The 19,328-nt window shown below is 37.2% G+C and overlaps 2 protein-coding genes and 1 long non-coding RNA gene across 3 annotated transcripts; 2 read left to right on the top strand and 1 right to left on the bottom strand.

Annotated features, from left to right (window-relative positions):
- The first annotated feature begins 2,829 nt into the window (after window positions 1-2,829).
- Window positions 2,830-4,856, top strand: LOC129116766 (uncharacterized). Its single transcript, XM_054627488.1, has 3 exons — window positions 2,830-2,902; window positions 3,457-3,625; window positions 3,883-4,856. The coding sequence occupies exons 2-3, from the start codon at window positions 3,462-3,464 to the stop codon at window positions 4,190-4,192; spliced, it is 474 nt and encodes a 157-aa protein (XP_054483463.1). The 5' UTR covers window positions 2,830-2,902; window positions 3,457-3,461; the 3' UTR covers window positions 4,193-4,856.
- A 2,080-nt stretch (window positions 4,857-6,936) lies between these two features.
- LOC129116765 (uncharacterized) lies at window positions 6,937-13,869 on the top strand. The gene is made up of 2 exons (XR_008533683.1): window positions 6,937-7,150; window positions 8,981-13,869. It is a non-coding gene; the product is annotated as an uncharacterized LOC129116765 (long non-coding RNA).
- Window positions 13,348-15,905, bottom strand: LOC129116764 (complement C1q-like protein 2). Its single transcript, XM_054627485.1, has 3 exons — window positions 15,611-15,905; window positions 15,345-15,473; window positions 13,348-14,420 (listed from the first exon to the last, which is right to left on the bottom strand). The coding sequence occupies exons 1-3, from the start codon at window positions 15,828-15,830 to the stop codon at window positions 14,140-14,142; spliced, it is 630 nt and encodes a 209-aa protein (XP_054483460.1). The 5' UTR covers window positions 15,831-15,905; the 3' UTR covers window positions 13,348-14,139.
- Window positions 15,906-19,328: the final 3,423 nt, after the last annotated feature.

A 19,328-nucleotide genomic window follows, 5' to 3' on the forward strand; every position in this document is an offset into this window, starting at 1 on the left:
CACACAAAATGAAAGTTCCTTGTAGTAACTTTAAGAACCGTACCAGAATAAATGTACTTGATACATTCCACCATTGGTGTTTGAATATACAAACATTCCACAATTGGTGGCCGCTAAATTTTTTCTCGGTTTCTCTTGGTTATCTGCATCAGGTTCATCAGCTCAACCATTTGTCACATCTTATCTGTTGTTATCGATATTACATAACTTCTGCTTTGGTCTGCATGACTCTAAATATGTAAATGAAATGGTGAAATGTAAGTTGAGAGCCCTTCATGCAACAATCAATCCAAGTCATGCTAGTCAAACAATAAGATAAGGTACCCATGCAAGATTTTGAGTCTAAATTAATCAGTAATTTTGTTTCCATATGTTTCAAATTGTAATGTCTATAACCAGTTAAAATCTTAACATTAGCACTCTCATCCAATTTCTCAAGCCAAAATGACACAGAATTTGTGTAATGTCTCTCTAAGATGGCCGCCAAACAGATCCTTTGGATAATGGTTTGTGTTGGGAACATAAACATTCGTTTACCCGACACCTTGACGATTACAAAAAAACCTAGAAAGCAAAGTTAGAAAAATATATAAACGAAGTTTATGGGGACCTCAGTCGACCTCAGTCTCTTTTGTTCAATAATTGCAAAAAAACAAGATGGCGGCAGCCAACATCCAAGATGCAGATGGACAAAATAACCTAATTGAGGCTTCAAAACCGCAGTCCACAAACCTATGGATGAAGTCACGACGACTACGTCCCCTTCTTTTATCCAGTCTATGGTTTAATGACAGATTGTAATGAAATAGATCTGGGAAATTAGGGCCTTGTTTAAATTTGTTAGCGTGTCTCACATCCAGATATCTCTCTCACATACAGATATCTTTGTCCAGATAAGTGTATATATACAGTATATAAATACTTTTGTTTCCAAATGAACTCATATATACCTCTCTTGAGCTGATATCTTGAACCATCATGCTCATGAGGTTATGGTAAATATTAATCCTGTTAAACATCATCATGTTAACATGTTAATTTTGCGCATTCTAGCATTTAGCTTAAAGCATCACTATGTATAATTTATCTAAAATCCATTAAATATATTTATAATAACCAGTAGTTATTGGACACTTCTATTCCCTTTCTAATAGCTCTCTTTTCTATATTCATGTGTAGTATTTGTGCATGAACTGACAAAAAGCCCTGACTGGTGGTACTTGATATTTTCTTCCATTTCCTGTAAGCAACAGTGACCCACTGCATCACACAAACAGTAGCTCTCTGCACAAGAGCACTTCGTCATTTACAGACATAGCTGTTGGTTTTTGTTGATGAAAGTTCCCTGCAGTAACTTTAAGAACCGTACCAGAATAAATGTACTTGATACATTCCACCATTGGTGTTTGAATATACAAACGTTCCACAATTGGTGGCCGCTAAATTTTTTCTCGGTTTCTCTTGGTTATCTGCATCAGGTTCATCAGCTCAACCATTTGTCACATCATACCTGTTGTTATCGATATTACATAACTTCTGCTTTGGTCTGCATGACTCTAAATATGTAAATGAAATGGTGAAATGTAAGTTGAGAGCCCTTCATGCAACAATCAATCCAAGTCATGCTAGTCAAACAATAAGATAAGGTACCCATGCAAGATTTTGAGTCTAAATTAATCAGTAATTTTGTTTCCATATGTTTCAAATTGTAATGTCTATAACCAGTTAAAATCTTAACATTAGCACTCTCATCCAATTTCTCAAGCCAAAATGACACAGAATTTGTGTAATGTCTCTCTAAGATGGCCGCCAAACAGATCCTTTGGATAATGGTTTGTGTTGGGAACATAAACATTCGTTTACTCGACACCTTGAGGATTACAAAAAAACCTAGAAAGCAAAGTTAGAAAAATATATAAACGAAGTTTATGGGGACCTCAGTCGACCTCAGTCTCTTTTGTTCAACAATTGCAAAAAACAAGATGGCGGCAGCCAACATCCAAGATGCAGATGGACAAAATAACCTAATTGAGGCTTCAAAACCGCAGTCCACAAACCTATGGATGAAGTCACGACGACTACGTCCCTTTCTTTTATCCAGTCTATGGTTTAATGACAGATTGTACTGAAACAGATCTGGGAAATTAGGGCCTTGTGTAAATTTGTTAGCGTGTCTCACATCCAGATATCTCTCTCACATACAGATATCTTTGTCCAGATAAGTGTATATATACAGTATATAAACACTTTTGTTTCCAAATTAACTCATATATACCTCCCTTGAGCTGATATCTTGAACCATCATGCTCATGAGGTTATGGTAAATATTAATCCTGTTAAACATCATCATGTTAACATGTTAATTTTGCGCATTCTAGCATTTAGCTTAAAGCATCACTATGTATAATTTATCTAAAATCCATTAAATATATTTATAATAACCAGTAGTTATTGGACACTTCTATTCCCTTTCTAATAGCTCTCTTTTCTATATTGATCATGTGTAGTATTTGTGCATGAACTGACAAAAAGCCCTGACTGGTGGTACTTGATATTTTCTTCCATTTCCTGTAAGCAACAGTGACCCACTGCATCACACAAACAGTAGCTCTCTGCGCAAGAGCACTTCGTCATTTACAGACAGAGCTGTTGGTTTCTGCTGACAAATGCATGCACATATCATATCATAGACATATATGGTAAAAGGGTAGTTTGGAGTATTTTAATTGGCTGTTAATCCCTGAGGGTTTAAATGATTGGTTGTGGTTCAGACAAGAGGAGGTTTAAAAGGGGAGACACATTGTTGGACTTCTATCAGAGACTAAAACATCAGTTGGTATCGATCCTCCTCCAGACTCAACACAGCAACATTTACAGTACAGAGGCTGGCTGATCAGAGCAGGTGAGAGAACCTCTTCCAACAATTATCCTTTTTTTGTATCATTAGAATCTGTCTTTTGGGGGTTTTCTGACCTAAACGACTGACAGGAATATTTCAGTTTTCCAGCTGAGTGCAAAGTACATTTAGGTCTATTACAAATAACTTTCTAGACCAGATGAGGACTATAAAAGGACTATAAAAAGCAAAAATATAATAACGTATTTGAAGGAACATTACACTGTAAGTAAATTAATGGAAAATGCAATAGTTAAATATTTTTTAATAAAACGAATGCAGGAGATAAAAAGAGACATTACAAAATGCTGCTGTAAATGTCTGAGTAAAGGTCTTGAGCTTTTTGACAAATTCAAACTTCCTTAAATATGTGTGAGATTAAACTGATTTTGTTTTAAATTGAAATTACATGTTGCTAATCCAGAGTTTGTCTATAATATAAATTGCTATCATTTTAGTAAAAATGTAAGGCACTGTGACAGTACTGATTCATTTACCAGAGACTTGTGGATGAGTAAGATACTGCTGTATTTATTTATTTCATTCTTCCTCCCCTGTAGACAAGATGAAGATTGTTCTCCTGATCACCATCACGTTCACTCTCCTTGGGGATCTTGTGGCAAATCAACCTTGTCAGAGTTACAACAATAACAACAATGCGGACGAATTTGTTAAGAGACACATTGTTAAGAAGATCTTTGACAGAACATCGAAGACTGAATGGGAGAGGTGAGTGAACAATTTAAGTAACTGAGTTCATTGGGCACTTATTAGAGCAAGATAATTAAAGCAATTCATACTTAAACAGCATTTTGAAAATTCTGTCGACGAAATGACCAACAATTCACATTGATATAAACATTGATACAATATAAAATCATGATTTTTTTTTTAGATACTACTGCTTTATTTACATATTTCAAAATAATTAAACTAGATTATGAATGTTATTTACTTTGCAGTGAAACATTGATCTCTTTACACAGGTACATAAGAGCCAATCAAATCTGCGCCACAACTACGCAGTCCTTCCTCGAGGATCAGACAAGTGTCGAGAAGATCTGTAATGGCAAAGGCCACCCGATAAGTAACAACGGTGACTTATGCATCAGTGATTCACACATGCGGGTATATGAGCTCAAAGTCAAAAACAATTGCAAAGTAACACGTATTTCTGATGCCATGAAACCTGTTATTGTGGCTTGTAATATTGTTGGAAACCGCTGCCGTCCTGTCCATTTTGAGAGATACATCAACCAAAGGCCAATCCCTAGAAGTCGCCCCTGCCGGCCTTAGACACTTCTTAGAAAAGGCCAAGTTCTGAAAGTGTTTGACATTGGATCCCAGTTGTCCGGCCTATTATTGACCTGACACCTAAAACCTCTGTCAACCTTATCGTTAAACTAAGCCTTTTTTGCTCACATGAAAACATTGGAATTTGTTATGCATCATATTCTGTGTTAAAAAAAAATTGAGCTTGTCGATCATAACATTTCTTGAGTTGAGCATGATTAAAAGAACATGTGCCAGTTTTGTTTCCAGCTAATCTTAAGGTTAATAGGTTGCTTGCTTTAATAACACTTATGGGTACCCTTTTCCATGATGAGTTCTGTTCATACTATTATTACTCTGTATAATCCCATTATTGTCAAACTAATGCTTGCCACATTTATATCCATATACTGCTCTGTGAAAAAAAATTCAAAACTGTTTTAAAATCCTTTTTTCATTGGTTATATTCTCCAGGGTAAAACATGAATACAAATAAATATATAAAAGGTGTTTGACTTAGTATTTTGTATGCAACTTTATGCCATAATGAAACCTGGTCTGTCTACCTTGAGCTGCAGACGCTTTCTCCTCCCCTTTGCTTTGAATTCTCTTGGAACTTTCCAGACCTTATCATCATTGTTGTGGAATTTGTCCGTAGGAGTTCAGAAATAAAAGTATTCAACACAAATGTTGCTAAGGTTTGTTCTTCTTTATTCAAGCTAAGAAAGTTCAGCAGAGTTAAGGATTTCAGCTGAAAGGCCGGTTCAGCTTCATGCATAGAAGGGAGTAGAGCGAACCTGCAGTACAAAAACAATTAACACTTATAGAGTGTGTTTGTGTGGGAAGGGAGTGGGTGGTGAAGTCTCATGCAGTTAGAGGCTTATCACCCACTAGCCGCAACAGTTCCCTACTGAGAGTGATTCCAAAAACACACTCTATGCACAATCATTTGAAAACAATGAATATATTAAGTACAAGTATAAAGTAGCATGAAATAAAATGACTTAAATAGAGTCCAGTGTGACGACCCTCCCCTACACTAGGTGTCCCTGCTGCTGTGAATGTTTGTCTGTTGCAGGTGCTGAATGGAGGGTCATCAGCTGTAAGAGCCACACCTGAGCCGCCGTCTGCTCTGCTCTTGAATACTCCTTCATTTGGCTGCCCTGCTCTCGCCGGGGGGAAGATCCTTTGTCACCGGCACGACACAGTAGCTCTGGTTCATGCTTGAGTTCTGTTCTGTTGTACACACATCCGTACATGCACTCCACTACTGATACCTCCATGTTACTTTGTTTGACTGATGGTGGTCGAAAATAAATTGCTTCTTTTTTTTTTGCATTCTGCTCGTTTGTCTCGCTGTTTGTTGCAGTCTCTGAGCCGGGCTGTGACAACAGGTATTTCAAATTTTGACCAAGAAGCAATACTTGAGTAAATGTACTTTAGTTATATTCCACCATTGGAGCCAAACCTTGCCTAATCATGATGTCAACAAGCTGTAAACAGTGTATGTTTAGTCATTTCTTGTGTCCAGTCTCACCCACAGTGACTTGGTGCTTATTTGTTTTTCTTGTTTCTCACCCACAGAAAAAGTTGCTTAACTTGAAAATGACAAAAAAATGTGAAATTCAATTTTCATGAAATTATTCTTAGTTGCATTTGTTAACCAATACAACACTGTTGTAATCTTGCCAACCACTATTCAGTCTTGAAAACTGCTACTTGAGGTCATCCTTCTCCGGCACAATACTTATTTTTAGTGGCTATTTTTAGTGGCTTGCAGTGGACAATAAATATTCAACTTTATATTCTCTCCCATGTGAAAGTTCTTGTAGCATAAAGCATAAAAGAATAAAAAAGTGATACGGTTTTTTCAAAATGAAATGCAGAGAAAAGGAAGTTTCCTTAATTTCTGTCTCTGTCTCTGTAAAAACCTACAACCAAATTATACAGTTCATACAATTGACTGAAGGGAATTTGCAGCCATGAGCACATCCACCTGGTCTCCACTGCAGCTGCAGGAACACCGCGTTTCCTCCATTATCAGCTGTGTCATAGCCTGACTTGTGATCATCTGTCATGACCATGCATTGATTGTTCTTGTACAAAGTCAGCATTCCAGGATTATATCCATTAGGATGAAAGAAGAAGGTAAAGCATTATTTTTTGACTTATGTGATCCCTGTTGTTGCTTCGATTATTATTATTAATCACATTACTATCCCTATTTTCATGGCTATAATTCTACTGTAATAATTGCTGCTGTTATTATAAGTAGTCTTATTATATGAATCATTTATGTCATATACATTGAATGTGTTGTATCTCTGTCATGCTGTTCATTCTGTACACATGACATCTATTGCATTCTGTCCATCCTGGGAGAAGGATCCCTCCTCTGTCGTTCTCCCAGAGGTTTCTTCCTTTTTTCTCCCTGTTAAAGGGGTTTTTAGGGGAGTTTTTCCTGTGCCGATGTGAGGGAAGGACAGAGGATGTAACATGTGCACAGATTGTAAAGCCCTCTGAGGCAAATTTGTAATTTGTGATTCTGGGCTATACAAAATAAACTGAATTGAATTGAATTGAATTTTATGTTGTTTAATGATGATCTGTTAATCTTTAACATCCAATCCGATAAGTGGCTTTATTGTCTTATTGTTGAGATCAAAGTATGAACAATGAGGACATAATAATACATTGACTGGCAAAACTAACTTTAGTGGGGGGTTCAACGTTTAAAAAGATCTCAGTTCTTCACTGGTCCTACAGGCCAAACGTAGAGCCCCTTTCCACTGATCTGATCGGTATCCAGATCAGTGTTGCTTAATAACACCACGCTCTGTGGGGCGATTAAAGGAAACCTTCAGGATTGATTTGGCTGAAACGGAAGTGAAAGTGTTCAGGATGAACCGAGAGAAAGCAGTGAGGGGAAGTGAGAGAGGGGTCAGTCGGAGTCAGAGCAGCGTCGAGGTCGGACAGCGAGAGGTAAGCTGCTGCTGGTTGGTTTTATTTGAACATTATTGTGACGTTTACCTGAACTATGACGCAACAACACCAACACAACACAGCCTTTGTGTGCTCTGTGACTACGCTGCTGTTTGACAGAAATATAATGTCAGCTGAAGAATAAAAATACTGTTAAAAATGTGAAAATGCCTTCAAGGAAAGGGATTTGACTTTTAAGTGGTGTTTTGTTATTAGGCAACTTTATTTATTACAAATAACTTTCTAGACCAGATAGAGTGCTTCACAATAAAAGACAAAAGGACTATAAAAGCAAAAATATAATAACGTATTTGAAGGAACATTACAGTAAGTAAATTAATGGAAAATGCAATAGTTAAATATTTTTTAATAAAAAAAGAAGAAGAAAATACTGTTAAAAATGTGAAATGCCTTCAAGGAAAGGGATTTGACTTTTAAGTTGTGTTTTGTTATTAGGCAACTTTATTTATTACAAATAACTTTCTAGACCAGATGCCACAGAGTGCTTCACAATAAAAGACAAAAGGACTATAAAAGCAAAAATATAATAACGTATTTGAAGGAACATTACACTGTAAGTAAATTAATGGAAAATGCAATAGTTAAATATTTTTTAATAAAAAAAGAAGAAGAAAATACTGTTAAAAATGTGAAACAGGAAAGGGATTTGACTTTTAAGTTGTGTTTTGTTATTAGGCAACTTTATTTAAGTAGACAAACAGAAATGTTCCTCTGCTGCACAACACTATAGTGCACACAAAGCATTAAACACACACACACACACACACACACACACACACACACACACACACACACACACTGTGGTAAACCGCAGGTTTCAGGGCGTGTATAAAATACACAAAACACAGTGGGAGAGGGTGTGTAGTGCTCAGGTTTTATTATTATTATTATTATTATTATTATTATTATTATTATTATTATTATTATTATTTTTATTTTTATTTTATTGTATTCATCTGTAGCTGCCTCTCTCCTTTTCTTCCTCTGCTACTGTGAGGAACATTTCCCCTCCTTGTATCAAAGAAGTTTATCTCATCTTATTTTATAATTTATTCCATTAGCCAATGTTGATTCAATCCCGTTTCAAGAAAAACTCCTCACGACACCGACAAGTTTTTCTTAGAGGTTATCCACAGCGTCATCTAACTTTCTCTACATAAAAAAAAACAATTTCCTGGTTGTGTCTGGCTGTGTGTACTTTACAGCAGGAAGTAGTTGTTACTGCACAATTACTCTAGAGTACGACTAGAGGGCGACTAATCACTGTCTTACACATCCAGGTTGCAGACAGCTCAGTCTGCCATCACATAAGTAATCACAGACATGAAAGTAAGAAAACAACTAAGTCAGTCATTAAATCTAACATAAAAAATGTCATTATCACATGTTTTTTGCTTTCTTTTCAAAGTTTTCAAATGTACTTACTTTACTAACAAACAGTTATCTTCTTAAAATGTGGATACATATTTATTTAAACGTCAATTTGAGATAATACACCAAATTAACCTTTGTGTGAGACTTCTGCAGACACACTCAACATGAATGCAGGAGATCAAAAGAGACATTAGAAATGCTGCTGTAAATGTCTTGAGCTTTTTGACAAATTCAAACTTCCTTAAATATGTGAGATTAAACTGATTTTGTTTTATTGAAATTACATGTTGCTAATCCAGAGTTTGTCTATAATATAAATTGCTATCATTTTAGTAAAAATGTAAGGCACTGTGACAGTACTGATTCATTTACCAGAGACTTGTGGATGAGTAAGATACTGCTGTATTTATTTATTTCATTCTTCCTCCCCTGTAGACAAGATGAAGATTCTTCTCCTGATCACCATCACGTTCACTCTCCTTGATCTTGGCGAAAATCAACCTTGTCAGAGTTACAACAATAACAACAATAACAACAATGCGGGCAGATTTGTTCAGAGACACATTGTTAAGAAGACCTTTGACAGAACATCGAAGACTGAATGGGAGAAGTGAGTGAACAATTTAAGTAACTGAGTTCATTGGGCACTTATTAGAGCAAGATAATTAAAGCAATTCATACTTAAACAGCATTTTGAAAATTCTGTCGACGAAATGACCAACAATTCACATTGATATAAACATTGAAACATTTACATATTTCAAAATAATTAAACTAGATTATGAATGTTATTTACTTTGCAGTGAAACATTGATCTCTTTACACAGGTACTTAACAGCCAGTCATATCTGCGCCACACCTACGCAGTCCTTCCTCGAGGATCAGACAAGTGTCGAGAAGATCTGTAATGGCAAAGGCCACCCGATAAGTAACAATGGTAACTTATGCATCAGTGATTCACGCATGCAGGTATATGATCTCATAATCAATAACAATTGCAAAGTAACAAGTATTTCTGATGCCATGAAACCTGTTATTGTGGCTTGTAATATTGTTGGAAACCGCTGCCGTCCTGTCCATTTTGAGAGATACATCAACCAAAGGCCAATCCCTAGAAGTCGCCCCTGCCGGCCTTAGACACTTCTTAGAAAAGGCCAAGTTCTGAAAGTGTTTGACATTGGATCCCAGTTGTCCGGCCTATTATTGACCTGACACCTAAAACCTCTGTCAACCTTATCGTTAAACTAAGCCTTTTTTGCTCACATGAAAGCATTGGAATTTGTTATGCATCATATTCTGTGTTTGATTGAGCTTGTCGATCATAACATTTCTTGAGTTGAGCATGATTAAAAGAACATGTGCCAGTTTTGTTTCCAGCTAATCTTAAGGTTAATAGGTTGCTTGCTTTAATAACACTTATGGGTACCCTTTTCCATGATGAGTTCTGTTCATACTATTATTACTCTGTATAATCCCATTATTGTCAAACTAATTCTTGCCACATTTATATCCATATACTGCTCTGTGAAAAAAAATTCAAAACTGTTTTAAAATCCTTTTTTCATTGGTTATATTCTCCAGGGTAAAACATGAATGCAAATAAATATATAAAAGGTGTTTGACTTAGTATTTTGTATGCAACTTTATGCCATAATGAAACCTGTTCTGTCTACCTTGAGCTGCAGACGCTTTCTCCTCCTCTTTGCTTTGAATTCTCTTGGAACTTTCCAGACCTTATCATCATTGTTGTGGAATTTGTCCGTTGGAGTTCAGAAATAAAAGTATTCAACACAAATGTTGCTAAGGTTTGTTCTTCTTTATTCAAGCTAAGAAAGTTCAGCAGAGTTAAGGATTTCAGCTGAAAGGCCGGTTCAGCTTCATGCATAGAAGGGAGTGGAGCGAACCTGCAGTACAAAAACAATTAACACTTATAGAGTGTGTTTGTGTGGGAAGGGAGTGGGTGGTGAAGTCTCATGCAGTTAGAGGCTTATCACCCACTAGCTGCAACAGTTCCCTACTGAGAGTGATTCCAAAAACACACTCTATGCACAATCATTTAAAAAAAATAATAATAATAATTTTAATAATAACATTATTTATATAGCACCTTTTTAAAACAAGAGTTTACAAAGTGCTTTGACAGACAAAGCAGCAAAAGCAAGGCAATAAAACAAAAGAAAGCTCAACAATGGAAGACAAACTAAGGTAAGACTTAAACCCTGATAAAACAATAAAAACAATCGATAGGTTAAAAATAAACTAATAAATAAACTAAATAAATTAAACAACAATTTAATTAATACAATTAATAAAAAAGATAAAATAATATTGGAAAATGAAATAAGTAAAACCAATAATAAAACGAAACATTAAAGCAACAACATCACATAAAAGCCAGTCTGTAAAAAGTCTGTTAAAACCAGTTAAAAGTCTTGGTTGACGCCAGAGAGGAGGAAATTACAGTAGTCCAGTGTTGAAAAAATAAATGCATGAATTATTATTTTTTTCATTTGTTTTTGTAGATGGTTCTGATTTGAAGGAAATAGGACTGGACTTCTTTTATGATGTCGGGTTTAAACTGAAATCTGAATCAAATAGAACTCCTAAGTTTCTTGCAGTGGACTTCATATTTACAGACAGGGGAACCAAGGGCACTTACAATAGGAGTGATGGGGTTTGGGGGACTTAATAATATAAAATCTGATTTGAAATGATTGAGTTGAAGAAAATGTTGTGCCATCCAACAGTTGATATCTTTAAGACAGTCTAAAATAGCAGCTAGGCTTCTTGGGTCGTCGGGTCTCATTGGAAGGTATATCTGTGTGTCGTCTGCGTAGCAATGAAAAGAGATATTGTGAAGTTGGATGATTTGACCTAGTTGGAGCATGTATATGGAAAATAACATTGGACCTAAAATAGAACCTTGCGGTACACCACAGGTAATGTTAGAATTAGAGGACCGAGTGTGTTCTGTCTGAGAGGAAAAATAAAACCAACTAAGTGCAGAGTCCTTGATGCCAACCCAGTTTTTAAGACGGTTGATTAAAATGGCATGGTAATTTGTTGCCTATTGTCCTTTTGCTCTATTTGTAAAACAGTTTAAAAACTGCTCGCAAACCTCTTGTGAGGCATCAGTAAAACGAAAGGGGGCAGGGTGACCATTTAGATCACCCCCCTTTTAATTTTGCTAAAATTAAATTTGAGAAGAAAGCAGTCCTTGTTTCTATAACTGCCTTCTGATAGATTTTCATTGCATCTTTCCAAATCTCATGAAATACATGTAAGCCGTTTTTTTTCCATTTTGGTTCCTTTCTCCTACAGTCTCTCTTTAAACCTTGGGTGGATTCGTTTAGCCAGGTCTGGGGTGTTGTATTTGACCTTTTGTTTTTCAGGGGGGCAACAGAGTCCAGGACATTCTGACAGGTGTGATTAATATTTGAAGTAGAAGTATAAAGTAGCATAAAATAGAAATACTCAAATAGAGTACAAGTATTTCTAATTTTGACCTAGATGCAATACTTGAGTAAATGTACTTTAGTTATATTCCACTTTGTAGCCAAACCTTGCCTAATCATGATGTCAACAAGGTGTAAACAGCTCAATCAAAGACTGATATTCACTTATGTTTAATGATTTCTTGTTTCTAGGCCCACCCACAGTGAGTTGGAGCTTATTTGTTTTTCTTGTTTCTAGGCCCACCCACAGTGAGTTGGAGCTTATTTGTTTTTCTTGTTTCTAGGCCCACCCACAGTGAGTTGCTTTAATTGAAAATGACAAAAAATGTGAAATCCATACTTGTTAACCAATACAACACCAAATCTCTTAAAATGTTTTAGAAGGATACCTGGAATTGATGACTTTACTTTCAAATGTAAAAATGTTTTCCTTCTTGGTTATAAATAGATTCTTTTCTAGCTGTGCTTTGTTTTCATATTGTCAAGGAAATGTCTTAAAGCTGCATTTATTACTATGTTTGATAACATTGAATCATGGTATTGTGCTATAAAAACTATTACACCGCTTTTTCTGTCTCTTTCAGTTCATTGTTTTGGTTTATTGCATATTTTTGTATAAGAGAGAAAAATAGAAACAAACGTTTGAAGCGACAAGTTTGAAGCGACAAAACATAGCTTAAATAGGACATTGGAACTTCAAACCTTACGGTTTTTTAAGTATCATATCAACACTAAAAGGGGCTTAGTTTGGGTTCTTTAGTGTTCAACAATTCAAAAAAGAGAAGACAAAGAACATACAGTATGTTAGATGCCAGATGTATCTGTATGTATCTGTATGTATGTATGTTAGATGCCAGACCAAAGCTTGTTATTGACAAGTTTTTCTAATTCTATGAAAAAAGTTTGAAGTTTGTGTAAACATTTCATTTTCGAAAAAGGACTGCTTTAGTTCAGTGTATGTATTAGCTATTGAAATTACGTTTGATATTTTGGGATTTTTTTTTTTTTATTGAGGCAGATTATGTTCCGCAGAGCCAGGCTAGCTGTTTTCAGTTTTCATGAGAGCAGGTAAGCAACACATTCCTTAGTTGGCATTACTGCACAAAACAGCAACACAAACTGTAAAGTGGCAATGTGCATCTTCAAAGTTTTTTCAAGATCTCCATTCTCTAAGCTTTGACTGATATGGTCCCTCTGGTGGTGAAGAGTAGTAAAATGTTCATTTGTTTACCTCTCCTCTGACATTAGTCTTATTTGGTAGAACACTAGTAAAGTTAAAAAGAGAGAGAGAGTAAAGTAATAGAAACCTGCAACAAGTGCTTGAAGATACCTGAGGAAACAACTGGGTGGTTGTCACAATTCATTTTTTTAATGGCAACTGCAAATCACAAATCATCAGTCTTAAGCACTTTATTTATTTTAGCAAAGTTTGAAGCAGATTTATTCAATAATAGTTTGAGCCTCTGATCAAATGCTTTATTTGATGTGTAACTAAAGTTAATAAGATACATTCTTTAACCAAAAGCTTTGATTTTGATTTCTGAAATGTATTGACATGCCGTTACTGACACACAACTGTTTTCTGATTCTTTCTGCAATTTAAACTCAGAAAAAAATAAAAAAGTCCCAGTTTTCAAAAGCCCAATTGGAATATAAATTGACGTTTTATCCCGCAGTAGCATCTGGTTTAGATTATTAGATTGAATTCAAATGAAAATACTCAATTTATTTCAGACCTGTCAAAAGTACAGTGTGCAGCATTTAAGGGGATCTATTGGTAGAAATGTAATATGATATCAAAAAGTATCTGTTCTTTAATGAAAATAAGAATTGTGTTTTCATTACTTTAGAATGAGCAGTCAATGTCTACATACAGAGCTGGTCATCTTCAAGTAGACAGGCACCATTGTGCTACAGTAGCTCAGAAAGGATAAACCAAACACTGACTCTAGAAAGGGTCATTTGCGTTTTTCATGTTGGCCATCGTTGGGTTTCTAGACGCTTGGCACATGGAAGAAGTTTCAATTTGTTGCAATCTGCAACCTCACCACTAGATACCAACAAACGCTACACACTGCACGTTTAAGTCTTTACCTAAAGTCGTAATCATGACGACAAATGGATCATCTTCACTGTTTCTTAAACCTGGTTGACCAAGAAACCGCTGAAAGTGGTGCTGTAGTCGTCTCCCCAAACATGTGTATTAGCATGTAAGCGCACGAACACCTGGTCCCCTTTCTGCAGCTGCACAAACACTGCGTTGCCTCCGTTGTCGGCCCCGTCGTTCAATGAGCGGTGGTCAGAGGTCCCCACAACGACCTCGTTGTTCTTGAAGAGGGATAGATTCACTGGGTGATCCCCTCCGGCATGATAATAGAAGGTGAAGTAGTAAATGCCTGCAGTAGGTGCTGCGAAGATACCTGTGAAAACAAAAAAATATTCTAACAACTGGCACAGCTTTGGAAAGTCTTGAAAGTGCTCTCATTATCTATTGCAACTTACTGAAGCAATTAAGCTTCCACATATACTTCAGGTCACTTTACAATCGCTCTTTCATAGCTTTAACGCAAAAAGTCAAAAATAAGCATTTCATTTGACAAATTGTAGTTAATATTATCTAAAAAAAAGAGAGATGCAGATACTGGTCATTCCTTGCAACAATAATTCTATCATGGTAAAATGGTAATATTCACCGTGTTAGTTAAGCCTGTTAGCATGCTAGTGTTTGATAATTAGCAACAAACATATACTACGGCTTAGGCTGATGGGAATGTCATTAGCTTTGCAGGTATTTGGTCATAAACCAAAGGAGTGGACTTAATGAAAATATGACTAGATGATGTCCCTAGATTTTTCAATCTGAAACCACAAATTTCATCCTCATGGTGGCGCTAGAGGAAAAGTCAGGTGTTTGCCAAAGTTGGAAGGATTTTTAGTCTGGGTTCCATGAAATGCCATATCCTCATAGCATGGCAAATGTATGTGTTCAGGTTCAAGGCCTTTAAACACCATGGAGGGTATTTTTTTTTCTTGCGAGTAATATTCAAGTCAATCATTAGCGGACCAAACAAAAAAGTGATGACAACTTGGCCATTTTGCATGCACTTTAGTGAAAGTTTCTTACTAAAGCTAATCAGCTGCTGCTATTGAGTCAGATCATAAGGTAAAAACAAAAAAAGTTCACATACTTAACATTAAGCAAGCTTTTTCCTGCACTGCACAACTCATCAGGCGAAAATCAATGGAAAGTAATTGCAGATGAACCTCAGTGAATGTCATATTTTATTTTTATGACGTTTTCATTCATGAAGATATTGTAGAAAGTGTCAGTACTAAGTACATACCGGTAACTGGACTGTAGGCATTGCCGATGTTTGTCATCACTGTTCTGTAGATTAAAGTTGTGTGTGCATCAAAGGGTCCAACAGCTCCATTTCCACCATTTGCTACACTGAATACTACCGTGTTGTTTTCTGTTTACAACAAAAAAAAAATTGTGACCACATTATTTCGTAAATGTATTCCCATAGTTCCATTTTGTTGTTCACAACACACATAATAATAATTCACGGAAGTATTTCAATAAATCAGAGAAAGTGTTTCACTTTACCTTTGCCCTTCAGTTCAAGAATCTGGCTTTCACTGTCCCTCAGCCTGGTTTCCATAGCTCCCAGTTTTTCTCTCATGGCACCAAACTCTTTCAGGAGGTTGCACATGTCAGGAAAGCATGACTGTGTTTCTATAGTGCCTGTTTCAGGATTACTATCATAATCCTGGGTCCAAGTCAAGCTGCAGAACAGTGACACAAACAGTAATAGTGGGAAATTCATTCTCCAAGTCAATTCAAGATCGCTCACCAGAATCCTGACTGATGTGATCCCTCTGGCTGCTTTTATGTTGTCTGAAGATGAACAACCCCTTTAAAACAAGGATTATTATGTAATCAGAAAGTGGTATTGATTACATTTACTGGCAACCAGTTAAACTTTTGATATCCTAGAGCAACGTCAACAGAAATGTGTCTCAATTTTTCAATGACCTTAAGTAACTTTTGGTTACTTTGGAAAGATGAATGTGTGTCAGGGGTTATTATGGCAAATCAACGGAGAAATGAAGTTAGTTGGAGGAAATCCTTTTTAATTTAAATGTATTCTAATTATAAACCGCTATTTGATTCTCTTTGCTTTACAGATTCATAAGCAGCTGTATTTATTGAACAGTTTCAGAAAAAACACACATTTCTTGAACATAAATTTCAACAGATGACATGAGTGTAGTGATAACTGCTGAAAATGTTTTTCCACAATAAAACTGTCAGTCTTATGACATAAACAGAGAGAACTCATTTTATTTATTTTTCTTAATTTACAATAGGAGGAACTTTATTCTGTCTAAGTTGATTTTGAACTTAGACAGAAGAAAGGAGACAGAGTTTAAGCGCGCAGCTTTCCTTGAAGTGGAAATAAAAAAAAGTTTGTTCTCACAAATTCCCAAAATTAATCCTGACATATTTGGCATCTTTGGAAATGTAAGGGTCCAAACTAAGATTTAAGAGAAAGTTCTGTGTATTTGAATAATGTTAGACTACACAGTATGAGTTTGTATGACATACAGGCAGGCCAGAGCTTGTTGAGGGGTAAATTAAGTATTGTCCGTTCATGTGAAATGGTCTGTTTTTTTGCTGATTATTACTACTCATACTCATAATTTTAAAGTGTTGGATTACAGACACAGGAATTACTGATGATTCCACATGTATAATAAGCCATTATAAGAGATAACTTGCTAATACTCCTAACAAAATAACCATGAAAGTGACTGCAGGACGTCTTTAATGCTGTTACCTGTGAATTGTCTGTAGGCATTTACAATGTTGGTTATAACTTTTTTGTAGATGAAGGTTGTCTCTGTGTTGAAAGGTCAAATTAAATGTCTTGATCCAGCTTCTGCACTGAACATCAACTTTGTTCTCTCTATGCAAAGCAAAAAATATCCTCATCACATTTTGTAATTTTGCACAACTCACACTTTGCTTATTAAGGCTTATGCTTTTCATTAAACTCTTCAAACCAATCAAAAAGCTTCACTCTACCTTGGTTCCTCATCTCCACAATCTGTTTATCATTGCCCTTTAGCCTGGCTTCCAGAGCTGCCAGTTTTTCTTTCATGGCGTTGAACTCTGCCAGTTGATCACACATGTTGGGATGGCAGTATTTTATGTATCTGCTTAGATTGTCCTTGCCTAAAGTCAGACTGCAGAACAGAGGCTTAACAGCAGAACTGTTATTCAACGTCTCTGTCACCAAATGATGGGATACCTCTGACTGCCTTTTCATGTTGCAATGTTGAACATTCTGTTTGAAACAAGGCGGATGATGCAATGAGAAAATAGTTTTAACCACATTACTGGAAATCAGTTAACCTTTGATATGTCTCTGAATGTAAACATCAAAGAACTTCCCAGAAACTAATTTTATTGTGACAAACAAAAAACTTCTGCCAAATCACATGTCTCAGGTCTCCTTACCCTTTTTTATCCTTCATTCAAGGAGGGCCACAAGGGTCCTTGGTAACTTGCCGAGCAAGGTCGGTTTTTTTTTTGGAAACATGAGTAATTTCATGAATGTATTAAGGAGGCAAAGCTCGCCAAGGATATCATCCCATTGGTGACTGAAGAGATACATCTGCAGAAACATTGGGTGGATGGATCCATCAACGGCACTACAGCTGACAACTCGAAGTTCGCCAGCAAAGATGGTGTCCCAGTCTCAAGAGCCCCAGTACCAAGTACCCCGTTCTCCTGAGTGGCTCCGTCCCTGTGCCCGACCTCTTGAGTCAGTTCCCTGACAAGCCTGGTAGGCCGCCAGGTGGCGTCCCTTGAGGGAGGGGTACTGTTAGGTTTTGGTTTGGTTCTCTTTGTATTTTGTTAGTGTTTCTCCTCCCCTCTCTCTTTCTGTGTTTCCCCAGGGCATGTGTGTGTGTGTGTGTGTGTGTGTGTGTGTGTGTGTGTGTGTGTGTGTGTGTGTGTGTGTGTGTGTGTGTGTGTGTGTGTGTGTGTGTGTGTGTGTGTGTGTGTGTGTGGCAGGAGGGCGTTGCTGGCTGCTGATCAGACACACCAGTTCTCAATCAGGTCATCAACCTCACACTACATAAGGTTGGCTTCCACACCAACCCGGTGCGAAATTAAAATAGAACCTTGCGGTACACCACAGGTAATGTTAGAATTAGAGGATGAGTAATTACCTATGGTGACCGATTGTGTTCTGTCTGAGAGGTAAAAAATAAAACCAACTAAGTGCAGAGTCCTTGATGCAAACCCAGTTTTTAAGCCGGTTGATTAAAATGGCATGGTCTACTGTGGCAAAGGCTGCACTTAGGTCGAAAAGGATTAAAATCGAGCATTCCCCCTGTCAGCTACTAAAAGGAGGTCATTGGATACCTTGAGGAGGGCGGTGTCTGTACTGTGTAAAGCTCTAAGACTGAAACTAAGACTGAAACTTCTCGAAGACACATAAAAGCTAAAAGTTGGGTTGAGACCACTTTCTCTTAAACTTTTGATGAAAACAGAAGTTTAGAAATTGGCCTAAAATTGCTAAGAACCGAGGGATCAAGATTAGGTTTCTTTAAAAGAGGTTGGACCACAGCATGTTTAAGAGAATGAAACAGTTCCTGTTGCTAATGAGCTATTAATAATCAATAAAATACTGGGCCCGACTTTATCAATAACCTCTTTAAGAAATTTAGTTGGTATAAAATCAAGGCTGCACGTGGTTGATTTCATACGGGATATGGTTTCAGCTAAAAAGGAAAGCGATACAGGATTAAAATTGCTAAAATAACTAAGAATATCCCTACTGACATGTAAAACACTTCTCCAATGAATCGCCACCTTATCGTGGTGGAGGGGTTTGTGTGCCCCAGTGATCCTGAGAGGTGTGTTGTCGGGGGCAATAGCTCCTGGTAGGGTCTCCCAAGGCAAAGTGGTCTCGGGGGAGGGGTCAGACTAAGAGCGATTCACCAAACCTCAATGAATCGGACGATACAAGGTTGTGGCACCTCGCCCGGAATAGGGAAACCGGGGCACCCTCCTGGAGCCAGACCTGGTAGGGGAGCTCGCCGGCGAGCGTCTGGTGGCCGGGCCTTGGCACATGGGGCCCGGCCGGGCCCAGCCCGAAAAAGCTACATCGTGCCGCCACCTTGTGGGCCCACCACCCGCAGGGATAGGCATTGGGGTCGGGTGCAATGTGAGCTGGGCGGCAGGCTGGGGCGGAGACCTGGGCGTGCTGACCCCCGGCATCACAGACTAGCTCTAGGGACGTGGAATGTCA

This window comes from Anoplopoma fimbria, unplaced genomic scaffold, assembly GCF_027596085.1.
Source record: "Anoplopoma fimbria isolate UVic2021 breed Golden Eagle Sablefish unplaced genomic scaffold, Afim_UVic_2022 Un_contig_8980_pilon_pilon, whole genome shotgun sequence".
Taxonomy (NCBI): Eukaryota; Metazoa; Chordata; class Actinopteri; order Perciformes; family Anoplopomatidae; genus Anoplopoma; species Anoplopoma fimbria.